General features: G+C 47.1%; 1 protein-coding gene across 1 annotated transcript in view; it reads left to right on the top strand.

Annotated features, from left to right (window-relative positions):
• The first annotated feature begins 1,082 nt into the window (after window positions 1-1,082).
• Window positions 1,083-17,768, top strand: part of LOC125446011 (ras GTPase-activating protein 4-like) — a 42,692-nt gene continuing 26,006 nt past the window's right edge. Inside the window, 1 exon segment of the mRNA XM_048519478.1 lies at window positions 1,083-1,284. Within this exon segment, the coding sequence (XP_048375435.1) occupies window positions 1,220-1,284 (65 nt within the window). The 5' untranslated portion in view covers window positions 1,083-1,219.

Below are 17,768 nucleotides of genomic sequence, written 5' to 3'. Positions count from 1 at the left end.
GCAGCTGCAATTCTGTGGTCGCTTCCCAGAGAGTGAATCCCTGGAATTCAACCGTGATTTACTTCTGAATAAGCGTGCCTGCAAGAGACACGTTCGTTTCACAGAGGTTCCACTAAAGCCGGCCATTTCTTCCTTGGATGAATCACTGGTAAGTGGATATCCAAACTCACCTTCTCTGAGAAGGCTACACATAAATATTTACAACAGAAGAAGCCCCACTGAGCATAGTGAGGCTAATTCTGAGTCAAAATACATGGAGTCCAGTTGCAGGTTTGTATTTCAAAAAGCCAGCATCCTATTTAAGAAAAAAAAAAGGTAGCGCCATCTCATCTAGTGGGACTTTCAATGTAATCCTTTTTTTTTTGTAAACTATGAACGATGCTCGCGTTTGGCACGACGTTGGTCTCCGGAGTGTAAACAGTTCACACTTCGCAGGTTTAATCCAGAGGAACCCTGCATGTCATGTGTGCCATGCACATTTGCTACACACCTCTTTTTTTTTTGGCAATACAATAATCGAAGGGAAAGATTTTTAAAACATTTCAGATAGGAAGGTGCAAGTTTTCTTTTTTTTACATTAGGAAAAGCCAACATCTTTTTTTTTAAAAGAAAAACCTTCTGCGATCCTAAACCCACACTGAGGCCCCTTCTGCACATGCAGAATAATGCACTTTCAATCCACTTTCACAATTGTTTGCAAATGGATTTTGCTATTCCGCACAGTAAAATCCAGCTGCAAAGTGGATTGAAAGTGCATTATTCCGCATATGTGGAAGGGGCCTGAATTCCCACTGCCTTGCTGAGCAATTTACAATGCAATTTACGTGCAATAGATCTGCTGTGCAAATCCACGCGCGTTTCCTTGGGTGCAAAATCAAAACCAGATTTACCCCCAGGGAAGCGTGCCTAAAGCGTGTCCTAAAAGACCGGCTGCGGGGGCAGTCGGCGAGCGTCTCGGCCAATCGCATCTGGAGTGGCCGTTCTGACCACGCCCCTCTTCGCCTTCGGCTTCCTGATTGGCGGAGCAATAAAAACCGGCTCGAGAGCGGGGGTGGTGGGTTGCGTTTCTCAAAATCCAAAGCAGAGCGGTGGAAACGCGAGGCTCGCAGCCTCAATTCGGATTTCGCTTTAGAGGCGGGCGGGTTCCGTCATCCGTTCCTAATTCTGCCCACGAGAAGCTCCCATGCGGTAGGAGCGCAGTTCACTCCTGGGATCAGCGATGGCCAAAAGGAGTTCTTTGTTCATCCGAATAGTGGAGGGGAAAAACTTGCCTGCCAAAGACATGTAAGTACGAAAGTAATTTTTTGTTAAATCAAAAACCCCAATAAGGAACGGTTTCTTTTGCTGGCAGCTTCCTTCTCTGGGCGCGTCACATTTGCAGCGCTCTTCCTACATCTTTTCCCACAACAGTCTTGCGGGGTGGGCCAGTAGACTTGTCCGTGTGCTTTCAATTAGGAAAGGGATCCGGAGAATATTGCTGTTTCCAGTCTGGTAGTTTGAGGCTAGGCGCACTTAGATGGGAATACCAGGTTGAACAGGAGCAGGATTGCCGGGCTGTGTGCATTTACCTTCAAGTAAATCCCTGTTGATTGCAATGGCACTTAACCCTCTGGGTATTGACTCGGAAGCGGAGCCTACATAGGTGAAGGGCACTTCTGTGCATGGTGGGTGGTTTTCTTCTTGGCTTTTTAGCTCTGGAACCCCCGATCTGCTGGGCTGTGATTGGTTTCCTGTTAATAACTTTTCCTCTTTTGTTTTTGTTTTAAATGTGGCTCAACAGGGCGAGCGTGCTTTCCTGCTTTCTACTGGGGGCAGGGAAAAGCAATCTGCCGATTTCACAAGTCCAGATCTTACGTGCTGACACCCAAATGGGTTTTTGTTTCCTTCCCCCTTTTTTGAAAGCAGGCCTGGCGCTGCAATCGTCATGGTTCGCTGTTGGCATTTGCGGTGCTCTTCCTACACTCTAGTCTTGCAGGGTTGGCCCGTAGTCTTGTCCCTGTGCTTTCAGTAGGAAAGGAGTGCTGAAGATATTACTATTTCTAGCCAGCAATTCACCATGCAGTCCTATGCAGCTACTTCAGGCTAAGCCCAATGACACAAATGGACTTAGATTGAAGTAACCTTCCTTAAGAAGAAGAAGAAGAAGAGTTTGGATTTATATCCCCCCTTTCTCTCCTGCAGGAGACTCAAAGGGGCTTACAATCTCCTTGCCCTTCCCCCCTCACAACAAACACCCTTTGAGGTGGGTGGGGCTGAGAGAGCTCCGAGAAGCTGTGATTAACCCAAGGTCACCCAGCTGGCGTGTGTGGGAGTGTACAGGCTAATCTGAATTCCCCAGATAAGCCTCCACAGCTCAGGCGGCAGAGCTGGGAATCAAACCCGGTTCCTCCAGATTAGATACATGAGCTCTTAACCTCCTACGCCACTGCTGCTCCTGTAGATTCCTGTAGGTGTACAGGTGTGTGACAGAAACTGGGGATCTGCTGCTTTGTGCTGCCCCACTTCTGGGTGGGTTCCTTCCCCCACCCTGTTCAATCCAGATGGCATTTTTATGGCATTGACGTCCATGTGGACTGAGGTGAAGAATTCTTTCTGCACTTCAGTTTGTTTTCCTGCCAGTCTGATGTTCGTTCCTAAGCTCTTTTTAAGTGCCCGTGTGAATTTTGTTTTTTATGACTGACCGATTGATGAAGGTTTCTACCTTACCTTTTGGCTTGGAAACCCTCAACATGGCTGAATAATTGTCAGGTCAAAGAAGGCTACAGATGAAATCGACAGTAAAACGGGCTTTAGAGGTAGTTTTGGTCATAACAGCAGAGAAAACACCAGAATAAATGGCTCTTTAATGCATTTAAAAGCACCCTAGAACTGCAGGGAGAGATGGCCAGTCCCCTTGCATTTTCTGATAGCCTGTTTTGCTATTTTTTTTGGGGGGGGGGCAGGAGATTTGGGATTCCTGGGTCTATTCATGGTGGGGAGGGGGTTTAAGAGCTTTCTCAAAGGCCCCCCCCCCACTTCAAACACTGTCCAAGAGCTACCATTTTAGAACCCAACGGAGTGTAGTGGCTTTAGTCCTGGACTCAGGTTGGGGTGGGCTGGTTTCAAAACTTTGCTCTGCCAGCCAACTTGCTGGGTGATTTTGGCCAGTTGCTCTTTCCTCCTGATCCTACCTCACAGGGCTATTGTGAGAATAAACTGGAGGCGGGGAGAGCCATGTATGCCCTGGGCATCTTAGAGCAGTGGTCCTCAGTCTTCCCAGATCTGCTGAGTTGGAACTTTGGTGTTTACTTACATGACATCAAAGTCACGTGACAGGAAGTGCGGGAGCCTGAAGTAGTGCCTCACTGGTGTCAAGGGAAGGACCATGGACAGCAGATCAAGAGCGATGGAGCAGGAAACAGAGGTCAAGTTCCAAGAAGGGTATCATAGCAAGAAACAAGCAAAGGGTCAGATCCACAGAGGATCCATCCTGCCCCTGAGTAATGTCTCCTGCTGCTTTTGTCAACATTTGCGCAAAGACGGACAGGATGTGTAGAGTTCTTGCCCTGTTTCTAGCACGGGTCCTTCCAAAAGGCAGCCTCAAAAAGGGTTCCCCAACGTGGACAACAGGACACTCCCCTCTAAGGCAGGGTTCCCCAACATGGGCAGCAGGGCACTTCCTGTGGCACCCACCAAGCTTTTCAGCAAGCAGGCAGAGCTTGTTATCGGACACTGTCATTTAAATGAAATGGTTTTCCTCTGGAAGGTGAGGCGTATTGGCAAGCACCGTAGTCAGCAGGTGGTTCCATTCCACCCTCTGGATTTCCTTCTTCCCAGGAGGTGTGAGGAGGCAGGCATTCCATTTGGCTCTTTCCCCTGAGGTACCTGTTTGTGGTTTGGCTGCCCTTCCCGTGGCAGCAATTGTGCAGTTGTGCTCCATTCGCCCTGCCAAAATCTCAGAGATGCCTTCAGGCTCAAAAAGGTTGGCTACGTCGGCTGGAAGAGCTCTGGGATCCACCTGGGAATCCTGACCCATGAGTTGAAAAGCACCAGCTGGTTTTGTGTGTGTGGTTTTGCGTTACGCTTCGGCTATACTTAGCATTTGCCTCTAGCTGAGTCTTTCTGGCTAGGATGATTATGGTACATTGCTGTTTAGCAACGGTATTGGTACTCTCTGTGCAGAGGTTTGTTTGTTTGGATTAAATTTATTTGATATTTGCATGTTTTGTTTCATGTCCTGATCTTGTTTTAGAGCTGGGTTTTTTTTTTGTTATACTTCTCTAACGTTTACAGCATCACTTGCCAGCCTTCCTAAATTATGAGTGTGGTGGTCGGGGGAATCCCCTTTTGTTGTGCAACTTAGCTATCTGTGTCTCATGTTATTGGCCATCAGTGATGTGATATTGATATTCAAATCTGCAAAACAGAAAAGCAGCTGGCAGCTGAGTCTGCTCCCTCCTCACCCATACAAAATAAAATCTTTGGGACCGGACTTGAACTGGTTCTGGAACTCATCACCACTTGGCATCTGTTTTGAGACCTAGAGCTGGGAAGTAAAATGGCCTTCCTTTGACATTTGGGCTTTCCTGTGATAAAGTCCCATTGAATAGCATGCAACTGACTTCTGAAAGGATCTGTTGAGAAGAAGAGTTTGGATTTATATCCCTCCTTTCTCTCCTGTAAGGAGACTCAAAGGGGCTTACAATCTCCTTTCCCTCCCCCCCCCAAAAAAACACCCTGTGAGGTGGGTGGGGCTGAGAGATCTCTGAAGAATTGTGACTAGCCCAAGGTCACCCAGCTGGTATGTGTTGGAGTGCACAAGCTAATCTGGTTCACCAGATCAGCCTCCACAGCTCAAGCAGCAGAGCAGGACATCAAACCCGGTTCCTCCAGATTAGAGTGCGCCTGCTCTTAACCACCACCATACCATGCTGGCTTGCTGCCTTAGTAGCAGCAGGGTAGAAGCGGGGGGGAAATTACATCAAAGTTGGAGAAAAGACTATGAATGTATCCCTACATGTGAATTGAACACACTTGTGTCCAACATACTTTGCGCTGGCATCTTTTGCAATCTTTAAGCAAAACCTGTGAGATCAGCCAGCGTTGTCATGCCCATTATGCAGTTAGGGCAGTGGAAAGACTGAGGCTGAACGAATGGCTTTTCCAAGACCTCCTGGTGAACTTGTGGCGAGACCAATGCTGATGGCGGCTCATTTGTTTAGACTCTGTGCTACCTCCGGTTGGGTTTGCATGATGAATTTCCTCTTTCCTCCTTCTCGACCCTCACTGCTTTGGTTTTTTTTTCTCTGCAGTCATGTTTTCTTCGTGCATCCCTCATGTAGTTGTCATTCCAAATCAATTCTGGGCAGGAGAAATGTCCTGTTGGAACTGACCTAACCTGGTTTTGTGCAAGGGGCGCTCAGCTTCACAATGAAGAAGAAAAGTTTGGATTCATACCCCACCTTTCTCTCCTGTAAGGCGACTCAAGGTGGCTTCCAAGCTCCTTTCCCTTCCTCTCCCCACAACAGACCCCTTGTGAGGTGGGTGTGGCTGAGAGAATTCCAAGAGAACTGTGACTGGTTCAAGGTCACCCAACAGTCCCCAGCCAAACTCTGTACCCTTCCCCAGCACTAGCATTTCACCTGTAGGTAAATAAAAACTCTTAGCCTATCAGAGCAGTTCTTTCCTCAGGAAGGGGCAGCGTGAGAAAGTCCGGGCGCCCTCCTGCCAAACCCGCTTCGTCTTCGCGCTCTGGCTAATCTAGGTCATCTTGAGCCGCACACGTTCCGATGCTGGTGGCAAGTGCAAACAGAACGTTCCGAGCCAGCAGACAGGCACTTGGGGGCACTTTGCAGGAAGAACCTGTTTGCTCCTGAAGAAAAGGCACAGAATGGCAAAGTGAGAAAAACACAACCCTGCTAGCGGGGGTGGAGGGGGCAAGTCCGGACTCACAGGCAGGCCCTTCCGAGTCCTCGACTCTCACGAGCAGGCTGCTCGCTGAGTTAATCAGGGCATACATTAGCCTTTGCCAATAACCACATTAATTTTGTCTCACCCGTCTTCTTTAATAGGCCAGCCTATCATCCGCCTTCCGTCATATGGTGTGCTCTTATCATCGAGTGCGTTAATAGTAAAAGGACAGAACCACGCTGTAGAAAGACAAGGTCAGGATTTAGTCATACCCAGGGGATTCCCTAGCAGTGTGTGTTTGAGGGTGTGGGGAAGAAACAACTTTGCAAGTTAACAATAAGGAGGAAAGAGGTGACTGGATGGAAAGGACTGAGCATGCTGCATTAACTCAAGAACTTGTGAAATGGGAAAAAAATTAAATTAAAGAGAAATTGGCCGGTTCAGGCTGCAGAAAGGTTATGGCAGCTGGGAGAGAAGCCAGGAGCCTGGAGATCCCTGAAAGCTTTCCAAAAAAAGAGAGAAAGTTTCAGATTAAAGTTGAGAAAATGCAACCAAGTTTTTACTGTATTGTCGAAGGCTTTCACGGCCGGATTCAATTGGTTGCGGTGGGTTTTCCAGCTAGGGTCTGTGATACACCTCTGAAGATGCCAGCCACAGATGCAGGCAAAACGTTAGGAACAAGATCCACCAGACCACGGCCACGCAGCCCGGAAAACCCACCACAAGTTTTTAATGTTCTGCAAAATGAAATCATGGCTTCGATCTAATTTAGTTCAGGTGCTCATCCAGCTCAAATAAAATGTCAATTTCATAGGAAAGGACAGCAACAGGTAAGAGCAAAAGAATGTGTTTATACCGCCGGGCATTTTTGTATGGAAATATAAAGATCCCATCAGATGTATCTCCAATCTTCTGGGTGAAGGGGCCTCTGCCCCCCGCCCCATCTCTAAAATCTCCAGGAACTTCTTAGCCCAAGTTGGCAAGCATGGATTCCAGTCTCCAACAAGGCAATCATCAGCTGAGATGGGGGCATTGGCAGGCTAATTAATGCTGCTTTCCTTTTTCCCACAGACTTAATATTTTCTCAGTTTCTTATAAACATTACATAAAAAATATCCAGGAGGGCCATTTAACCCCCATTGTTTTCATTGGAATGCCCTCCTTCCCTGGATAGCTGGAGACCTCGCGGATCTGTCAACACAGCTTAGCAAGGAAATGGTTGAAGGTGTGATCTTTTAGAACTGTTTATTTAATGCTAACAGCCGGATATCTCTCAGGGAAAAAACATGTTTTGTTTGGGGCTGAGAATTCACTTAGTTTATGTGCTTAGGCTGTGTGTGTAAATAGGGGAGAATGGGATGGATTTAAAATGCTTTCTGCAGAAGTTTTTGTTTCCTTTCCCCCCCCTCCCACTCCTGCAAATGTTACTTTGGTTTTATGAACTCCGGTCACCTTTTAAGACCTGCGTGCAACTCTGTTGTGGGATGGATGAAAAAGGTCAAACCAACTGTGGACTCTCTGCAAGCTTAAACCACCCTTCAGTGTAGCCTGAACCATGTTTCCTTGGGACCAAATCTCTCTGAATGCAATGGGACTTGGTCCCTAAAGTGCATGTAGGATTTCAGGTGTTCTCCCATGAGGTGAGAAACTTGTGCTTGCTTGTTTTGTTTTTTTAACCTACAGAAGTTGGTACTGAGGAGATAGCTGGACAGCAAATCTACCCTTCTGTGCTTGAGGGCAGATTTCAATCCAGGTCAACATTGGAACATGGCAAGGAATAATCGGTACCTGTCTCCGTTTGATTTCACCAGCTCACCTGTTTCACTCCTGAATTCTTTGAATGATTGCAACAAACTGCTTTCTAGTTGAATTGTCGAAGGCCAGATTCAACTGGTTCTAGTGGGTTTTCCCCACCCTGGGACATGGACAATATATACCCCAAACATTCCCTTCTCTCTGGACACAGTGTGTAACAGTGTATCCCTCTGTGATACACCTCTGAAGATGCCAGCCACAGATGCAGGCGAAACGTTAGGAACAAGATCCACCAGAACACGGCCACACAGCCTGGAAAACCCACCAGAACCAGTTGCTTCCTCGTTATGGTGGCTTTTCTGGGCTGTGTGGCCGTGGTCTGGTAGATCTTGTTCCTAACGTTTTGCCTGCATCTGTGGCTGGCATCTTCAGAGATGTATCACAGAGAGAAGTCTGTTACTCAGCCTGTTCTTGAGGTCTTGAGGCATAAGCAAAGTTCTCTCTGGCGACGAAGGGGGAGGGGGAACAGGAGACCTGAGTTCGACCCGGACGGAAGGTGGTTTCAGGTAGTTGGCTCTAGGTTGACTCAGCCTTCCATCCTGCCGAGGTCGGTAAAATGAGTACCCAGTTTGCTGGGAGTAAAGTGTAGATGAATGGGAGGGCTACAGCAAACCACCTCATAAACTGAGTACTCAGCTTGTTGGGGGTAAAGTGTAAATGAGTGGGGAAGGCAATGGCAAACCACCTCACAAACATAGTCTGCCTCCGAAACGTTGTGATATGACATCATCCCGTGGGTCAGTAACAATCCTGTGTGGTCACAGGTAACTGGTTTTACCTTTAAAAGGTTAGATGCAAAGCCCTTTGAATGTCAGTCAAAATCTCCTGCCACTGCTGCCTCTTTTCTGTTGTGTTTACAGGTGGTTTTCCCCTCAGAAGAATATAATTTCCCTGCCTTTAGTTCACAATTGATTAACAGACTCTTGAAGCTGCAGGGGCTGAAAACTGGGTAATTTGGGCATGTGTGTTCAGGAGTGGAAATTGAAGGTTTCTTTACTCAGCGTTGCTGATTAGCCGGAGCCTGCCTTGTTTGAAAGGGAAGGAATGCATTTCTAACCCAGTGAGTAGGCTGTGCAGAAAAGAAACTGCCCCCGGGGCGTCTTGGGTTTTTCTTTGCAGCGGTGAGATCTAGAATCATGCTTTCTTCGAGGCAAGCTTGAGCCTACTAGTGGCCCAGACAGAAATGCCTCCAATATGGACACCTGAGTCTTGCTGTCATTCGAGACTTTTCTGGGGGTAGCAAGTGTGGTTGTGCCAATGGAGGTGTGTTTATGCTTCCTTTGTGCATCATATCAGAGATGCCTTTCTATGCCCACCCACCCCCACCTGTTAACGCATAGGATTGGCAGTGTTTACAACCCACGGTTGTGCTGTGCATTTTTTATGGGGGCGTTAAGTGTTTTGTATATTTGTACCCTACTTTTCTCCCAGATGGGTACCCGAAGCTTACAATGCGAAGCAGCTTACAACGCGATTCCTAGAGTCTGTAGATGCCAGCTACGCTTTGCCCTCTTGAAAGAATAAAACTTTCCTTTCTCTTTAGATGTCCCTTCTGACATAAGGTCCTCTTTCCCAGGTAAACAGAGTCTGTTTCTTGTTATATGTCAGACAGAGAATACTCTCTGCACATGTTTTCTTTGCACCTTGGTAGTGGTCCAGCTGAGCAAATATCTAGAAGCAATTACAGGATTCTACGCAAAGATTTGCACTTGTGCTGGAAGTGGTCTCGCTTGCCGAAGAGAGAATGGAGAGAGAAAGCAGGGCTTGAGGGAATGCATCATAGGAAAAATGAAGCTTTGCCAATGCAAAAAATCCACACATAACCCAAGTTCTTTCTTTGGGGCCAGAAACAGACTGGCAACCCCGTGTTGATATAAAAATGGACACTTGCACAGTCAGACGGCGCAATTAACTCACCATTACCACTATGCTGTTTCTCTGATCAAAAAGTCCAAGGAGAGTACAGCTGTAGCACCAGTAGGGGAATACAAATATGGGCAGGCACCTGTATTCTGCCCCACTGCACAGGGGTTAAAAGCCCCCCCAGAATGTGCCCATTTTGATCAGAGTTCCTATGTCTTAAGAGTGCAAATATTATCTCTTGTATCTCATTGGAAATGACCCTTAATAGCTCTGTTGCTCTGGACGCTGTTTGCTGGCCACACAGAGGAAATTGCCTGCAGCCAGCCTCTGTGGTTAGAATGAGCAGTTCCTGTTATCTGCTTAGCTCATGGCAACAGGCGGGTCATCCGGGACCTGATTCCAAAGACACTCGTCCAAGGGCACCGTTCTCCGTGCTTTTTCTCCCTCCACCCCTGTCATCTCTTGTTGGGTCACCTGCAAGATTCTAAGCTACCCATGTGCCAGATCTTGGCAAGAGATCCTGCATCAAAACAGAGGAGTCTGCAAGGAAGGAACTGAATTTGTCTTTTCCCACAAAGCCCTGCTCTTCAGCGCACTTGAAGAAGAAGAAGAGTTGAATTTACGGTATATCCCTCCTTTCTCTCCTGTAGGAGCCTCAAAGGGGCTTACAAACTCCTTTCCCTTCCCCCCCCCCAACAAACACTTTGTGAGGTGGGTGGGGCTGAAAAATCTGCAGAGAGCTGTGACTAGCCCAAGGTCACCCAGCTGGCATGTGTTGGAGTGCACAGGCTAATCTAGTTCACCAGAGTGGGGAATCAAACCCAGTTCCTCCAGATTAGAGTACACCTGCTCTTAACCACTGCTCCACGGCTTGAAACGAAGGCAAAATGTATTGGCTCTCATTTACCCTTGTCCATCCTCATGGTCTCCTGGAACACGAACATTGACGATTGCATCCTACTGGACACAAGGGTTGGTTTCTCTCTCTTGTCTGTGTTTTTCGTTAGCGTTGTCTACTCAGACTGGCAACTTCTCTTCACGGTCTAAGGCTGAGGGTCTTTCATACTACCTACTACTGGGTTCTTTTACCTGGGGATGCCGGGAATTGAACTAGGCACTTTCTGCATGCCAAGCTGTTGCTCTTCCACTGAGCCGAAGCCCTCCCTGTACACTTTCTTATTCTCCATTTCACATGAAAGCCGTGACGTGCTTGCAACAATCCAGTACTCCTACCAAGGAGAGCAGCTCTGGTTCTATACACACTAAATATTACATGTTGCTGTATTGATTGCCCTGTTTTTCAACCCTTAAAAGCTAGAAGGGTTTGGGTGTTTTTGCTTCAGTGTCCTAAAATAGATCATTGACCATTTAAAGGATACTTGGGCAACTGCAGAGTATAAAATGGTCAACTCCCTTACTGTTCATTCATATGAATTTACCTGCAAACGTGGTAGAACCAAGATGATAGGGGAGGTGACAATATTGAAAACTACAAAGCTATACACACCAATACGAAGTCCAGGAGGAGAGCAAAAGCACAGAGGGAAATTATATTTGTATATTTCTATGTGATTCTTATTTTGCCTCATCAGGGTATCCAAATAAAAACAAAATCAAAGGATGAAATATTAGCAAGAAATTTTAAACATACAGACAATTTTACAAGAAGGAATTAAGACTGAGAACGGAAAGACACTTGAACGCTTAGCAAGTCATACTTATTTTTAAGAAGGCATACTGTATAGTCAACCACAGGGGCAGAATAAGGGGAGTGGTTTTCCTAGGGCCAGTATGGTCAACCGAGAGGGCTAGAGCAGTTCCCTTTTGACAATGGAAGCTATTTGCAAGACTTTTTCCCTTAGCAAAGGAAGGGCGGGGCTATGCAAATAAGAGTCTGTTTGGATCAATTATGCACAAGGGGGAGAGTGTCGGTCACAGCAAGATTTCTTGAACAGATGTTTTTCCTCGAGCCCTGCTTTCCTTTTCCATTCTCTCTTCGGCAAGCGAGACCACTTCCAACACAATTTTAATTTACTTTACCACTTGAGCGGGGCAGAATTTACCAGTGGGCACAACTTTGCCCTGGACATAATCTCTCAGCCCACGGCCAGTATTCGCACTCAGTTGCACTGCTGTCCACTGTGTCTCTGTCTGAACAAGTAAATATCGTACACGCTCCTTCTCCCCCTGTTTTGCAATGTGTAAAAGGTAAAGTTAGTCCCCTGTGAATTTCTCCAGGAATTTCCACCAGGAATTTCTCAACCTGGAATTGGCAACACTAGAATGAGTCTTCTTATTGGTTCTGGGGCATTTAGTCTGCTCTGCTCTGGAGGCAATAGCAAATCAAACTGAGAGCTTCAGCACAAGGCTGTCCAGCAAGGAAGGGGTTAGTCAGAGGAACTGGAGAATGAATTCTTCAGGTTCTATAAATATTCTGTTTGCCAGCTTTTGGCATAAGTCTTGAAGGGCAGACCTGCTAAAACGACCTCTCGGTGGCCATTCCCTCGTTTCTCAGGACGCCCACGCTGTTCTCCAACCTGTCCCTGATGAATCACTGACTCTATTTTGGTTACTTTAGGGGTTGTTCTGCACTGAATCAGCATAGTTGGGTTGCTTTGAATTTTGGTCAGTTTTGCTACAGTTATCTGAAGGGTGATCGCAAGGTTAACATGGCGTAGAGGTGAACTTTGCAAGACATTGCGGTTGCCATTGGGAAGAAAGCAAGGGTAGAAATAAAAATGCCTTGTGAAGATGTTGGTAGTGTGAACTAGAAGAAGAAGAGGAGGAGGAGGAGTAGTTTGCATTTATATCCCCCCTTTCTCTCCTGTAAGGAGACTCAAAGGGGCTTACAATCTCCTTTCCCTCCCCACACCACAACAAACACCCTGTAGGTGGGCGGGGCTGAAAGAGCTCTAAAGAACTGTGACTAGCCCAGGATTTCCCAGCTGGCATGTGTTGGAGTACACAAGCTAATCTAGTTCACCAGATAAGCCTCAAACGGCAGAACTGGGAATCAAACCCGGTTCCCCAGATTAGAGTGCACCTGCTCTTAACCACTACACCACACTGGTGGTTCCACTCCCTATCCCAGGTCTCTGGAAATGAAATCTCTTGTCTCTAGTATGTATGTTAGTAAATGCACCAAGACACCATTCACTGTGTGAAACTTGTGCACTGCAGGTTTGTGTTCAGCTATACAAAACATGCTGGAGACAAGTGAATAGGAGACCCACAACTGCTGTAGGGTTTTCAAAGCTAGAGACTTTCAGAAATGGTTTGCCATTGCCTTGCTCCGCATGGACTGAGAGTTCTGAGAGAACTGTGATTGGCCCAAGGTCACCCAGCAGGCTTTATGTGGAGGAGTGGAGGAATCAAATCCGGTTTTCCAGATTAGAGTCCACCACTATACCACGCGGGCCGTGAGTAATTGGAGGTGAACCCTCTGGTAATGATTCCGTTGGGTTGAACATACATGAACCCTTGAAGCTGTTTCATCTGTCAGTGGCAATGTTAGCCATTCTGACTGCAGTCCAGAGTCTCAGCAAGAGGTGTTTCTCATTTATCTATTACCTATTGTTTTAACTTCCAGAACCAGGAATAGAACCTGCTACTAAGCCATGGTAACACTTCCCTTCTCCCCGCCTTGGAATATTCCACATATGATCCATTAAATCCTGTGAAATGTGAAGGGGGTGGTCTCAAATTTACTTGGTGATCTAGGAGAAGTGCTGTTTTATGACCACGTGTCAGTTTTGCACTTGGCGATGTTTATGGAATTCCAGTTAAAGCCTTTTATTTATTCTGTTATGTTCCGCTCAAAGCAGCCATGCCTGTCTGGTGTTTTTAAATATGACCTTTTCCATAAGGGAGTTCCCTTTTCCTCTGATTAGCTCTTCCGAACATCCAGTCGAGGCTACTTGGCATTCTTCCCTTGTTTGTATGTTTTAAATTGCCGCTAGCTACCCCACATTAAAATAAATTCCACATTAAAACTGGAGGAACATTTTTTTTCCATCTTCTGGGCCGAATGGGGGAAGGGAGGTTTTTTTTGCAGTGTATAAGATATAGGACTTGCCATCCTTCAGAGGAGCACACTCTGTATCTCTGTGTAATTTGCTGATCTGGCTGTGGTTCTTGATGGAAAAGCCAGAAGAGTGATTCATGCAGAGTTGCTACAGGCAGTCTCCTCTGAGAAGGTTTCTTGAATTAGTCTCTTGCCTTGAGAACTTTCTGGAATTGCCACTAGTCAACTGTGACGCCACATCTCAAAAAGGATATCGAAGAGATAGAAAAAGTGCAGAGAAGGGCAACGAGGATGATTGAGGGACTAGAGCACCTTCCTTATGAGGAGAGGCTGCAGCGTTTGGGACTCTAGTTTGGAGAGGAGACGACTGAGGGGGGCGGGGTATGATTGAAGTCTATAAAATTATGCATGGGGTCGAAAATGTTGACAGAGAGAAATTTTTCTCTCTTTCTCACAATACTAGGACCAGGGGGCATTCATTGAAAATGCTGGGGGGAAGAATTAGGACTAATAAAAGGAAACACTTCTTCACGCAATGTGTGATTGGTGTTTGGAATATGCTGCCACAGGAGGTGGTGATGGCCACTAACCTGGATAGCTTTAAAAGGGGCTTGGACAGATTTATGGAGAAGAAGTCGATTTATGGCTACCAATCTTGATCCTCTTTGATCTGAGATTACAAATGCCTTAACAGTCCAGGTGCTCGGTAGCAACAGCCGCAGAGGGCCATTGCCTTCACATCCTGCATGTGAGCTCCCAAAGGCACCTGGTGGGCCACTGCGAGTAGCAGAGAGCTGGACTAGATGGACTCTGGTCTGATCCAGCTGGCTTGTTCTTATGTTCTTATGTTCTTATGTGACTTGTTGGCACTTCACACCCACGCACAAGGATTCTGTGTGTGTATGTAAAGTGCGGTCAAGTTGCAGCTGACTTATTATGACCCCATAGAGAGCCAGCATGGTGTAGTGGTTAAGAGCAGGTGCACTCTAATCCGGAGAACTGGGTTTGATTCCCCACTCCTCCACCTGAGTGGCTGAGGCTTATCTGGTGAACCAGATGTGTTTCCGCACTCCTACGTTCCTGCTGGGTGACCTTGGGCTAGTCACAGTTCCTTCAGGACTCTCTGAGCCCACTGGCCTCACCGGGTGTGGGGAGAGGAAGGGAAAGGAGCTTGAAAGCCACCTTGAGTCTGGTTACAGGAGAGAAAGGTGGGGTATAAATCCAAACTCTTCCTCTTCCTCCTCCTCCTTCTCCTCCTCAAGTCAAGAAATGTTCAGAGGTGGTTTGCCATTGCCTTTGCAGAGAGACCCTGGAGTTCCTTGGAGGTCTCCCGTACAAATACTAACCAGGATCAACCCAGCATTGCTTCTGAGATCCCTTGAGATCAGGCTACCCTAGTCTATCCAGGCCGATGGATTCTGTTATTCCTGAATTAAAAGAGGCAACCGATTTACCTCCCCCTCAAACGAGGCAGTGAATAATCCAGAGATATTATGAGCAGCCTTCTCCACGGGTGAGCTCTTTGGGGCTCCCAGAAGTCTTTTAGTTGTCTAATTCAACGTCTCACAGCAAGGCTTGCGGTCCCGTCAAACCACTATGGAGTTAGACGCCCATTTCAATCAAAGACAAAAAGCTTATCTCCATTTCCCAGTTGGTTTTCTGTTTGGAGAAGCAGGCTGGGGGGAAGGGGGAAGGACTTGGGGTGGGGGAGGCTCTCACGCACTTGAGATGGAAGAAGCAAACAGTTGAAAGATTCCTGCTTGGCAGCTGAACGGCTTTTGTCTGCAGAGATGAGCCGCGAGACTGTTCTGCTGCCAGGATTCCTTTCCGGACGTCTTTTCAAGACCAGGGCTTTGAAGTGAGAATTTTGTACCAGGCGCCTGTCATCGGAGATACTATATCCTAGCCAAGTGTGTTGTTTGCAGCTTGGAGCAGGTCCCAGCTTTTTCTGCTAGCTGTTATGTTTTACTTATAGGTGAAGGAAAAGAGATTCCACCTAAACATCAGGAAAAACTTCCTGACAGCAAGGGCTGTTCGACAGTGGAATGCACTACCTCAGAGTGTGGGGGAGTCTCTTTCTTTGGGGTTTTTTTTAAAGAGAGGCTGGATGGACATCTGTCAGGAGTGCTTTGATTGTGTGTTCCTGCATGGCAGGGGGTTGGACTTGATGACCCTTGGGGGTCTTTTCCAACTCTATGGCTCCTTCCGCACATGCAGAATAATGCACTTTCAAACAGCTTTCAGTGTTCTTTGAAGCTGTGCGGAATAGCAAAATCCACTTGCAAACAGTTGTGAAAGTGGTTTGAAAATGCATTACTTTGCGTGTGCGGAAGCGGCCTGTGATTCTATGCTGGGAAAAGCTGGTGTTGGGTGCACCTACCATGCCAGCCCTATATCAAACACCTTTGGGTGTGATGAAATTATCTCTGACAGGTCAAGTAAGGCTGAGGGTGGGGGTGTTTCCTGAATTTGGCTGGGGTTATTTTTTAAGAAGTTCAGTAATTTTGTCTTCATTGGATAACAAACACTTGTAATCCTCTATGAATTTTATTGGGTACTCATTCCAGAAGCCTTTGGCTGGGGGCAGGGTTAGAATTTTTTCAAAGTAAATATTTATCTTGTTAGTTTCATGTGTGAATATTTCTTTACAATAGGTCAGTGATGGCAAACCTTTTCGAGACCGAGTGCCCAAATTGCAACCCAAAACCCACTTGTTTATCACAAAGTGCCAATACGCCAATTTAACCTGAATACTGAGGTTTTGGTTTAGAAAAAACGGTTGGCTCCAAGATGCTTTGAATGGGTGAATCACGACCCTAGGAGGGTTTACTCAGAAGCAAGCCCCATTGCCAGCAACTGAGCTTACTCCCAGGGAAAGGATCGTGCCCAGGCTAGCCTAGCTGTATGTGTGTGTGTGTGTGTGGGGGGTGATTTTCCATCCCACCCCCACATGTGCACTTGTGCCCACAGAAAGGGCTCTGAGTGCCACCTCTGGCACCCGTGCCATAGGTTCGCCATCACTGCAATAGGTCCTAACCCTAACCCCCCTCTCTGTTTCCCATGGAATGTGACAACGATACAACTGAATGAAGGATGTTTGGGGAACTAGTATCTCAAGGACAGCGCAGCGGTAGTGTCCAGCCACCTGCCGCCACCTCCCACTGGGACGGTGCCAGGGTTGCTTCTAGTTTAGCTACAGTTACAAGCATCAAAGGAAAATGAAAGAACAGGGAAGATCCATCAACATAGTAAAGATGAAGACACTTCCCCCCTTCCCACTGGCAGGTGTGAGTCCTTGCACCTCACCCCAGTCAACGATGTTAGGCCCCATCCTGCCATAAGTCGTAGCCAGTGACTCCGTAGGGTTTTCAAGGCAAGAGACATTCAGAAGTAGTCGGCCGTTGCCTGCCTCCATGTCCCAACTCTTGTGTTCCTCGAAGGCTGCCCATCCAAATACTAACCAGGCCTGACTCTGTTTAACTTTTGAGATCTGATGCGATCAGGCTAGCCTGGGGCTATCCAGCTTAGGGCTGAGATCTTATTATCAGAAGGAAAACCGCATTACCACCTACAGAAAACCATATTCTATGATGGCTTAGGACAGTGGTGGCAAACTTATGGCACGGGTGCCAGAGGTGGCACTCAGAGCCCTCTCTGTGGGCACATGCAGAGTGCCCCCCCCACACACACATTTAGGCTGGCCTGGGTCGCTGGGCTCGATTATTAGCATTAAACCTAAGACCTAGTTTTGGGGAAGCAGCGTAGGTAACCCTGTTAAGCGCTGTTAAACCCCACTGATTTTCATGCAAAGAACTAAAGTGCAATCCTTTACCTGGGAGTAAGCTCGGTTGCTGGCAATGGGGCCTGCTTCTGAGTAAACCCTCCTAGGGTCGTGATTCACCCGTTGGAAGAGTTGCACGGTTGCTTCAAAGCAAAGCCACCAACTACCACCAAGCTTACTCCCAAGGCTTCAAAGCAAAGCCACCAACTACCACCAAGCTTACTCCCAAGTAACGCACGCCTCAGAACCAACCGTTTTTTCTAAACTAAAACCTCAGTATTCAGGTTAAATTGCCGTGTTGACACTTTGCGATAAATAAGTGGGTTTTGGGTTGCAATTTGGGCACTCGGTCTCAAAAAGGTTCGCCATCACTGGCTTAGGATATAGGCCACGTGT

Source organism: Sphaerodactylus townsendi, linkage group LG16 (assembly GCF_021028975.2).
Source record: "Sphaerodactylus townsendi isolate TG3544 linkage group LG16, MPM_Stown_v2.3, whole genome shotgun sequence".
Classification (NCBI taxonomy): domain Eukaryota; kingdom Metazoa; phylum Chordata; class Lepidosauria; order Squamata; family Sphaerodactylidae; genus Sphaerodactylus; species Sphaerodactylus townsendi.
The sequence above is the reverse complement of the archived record's forward strand: the minus strand, read 5'-3'. Positions and strand labels throughout refer to the sequence as shown.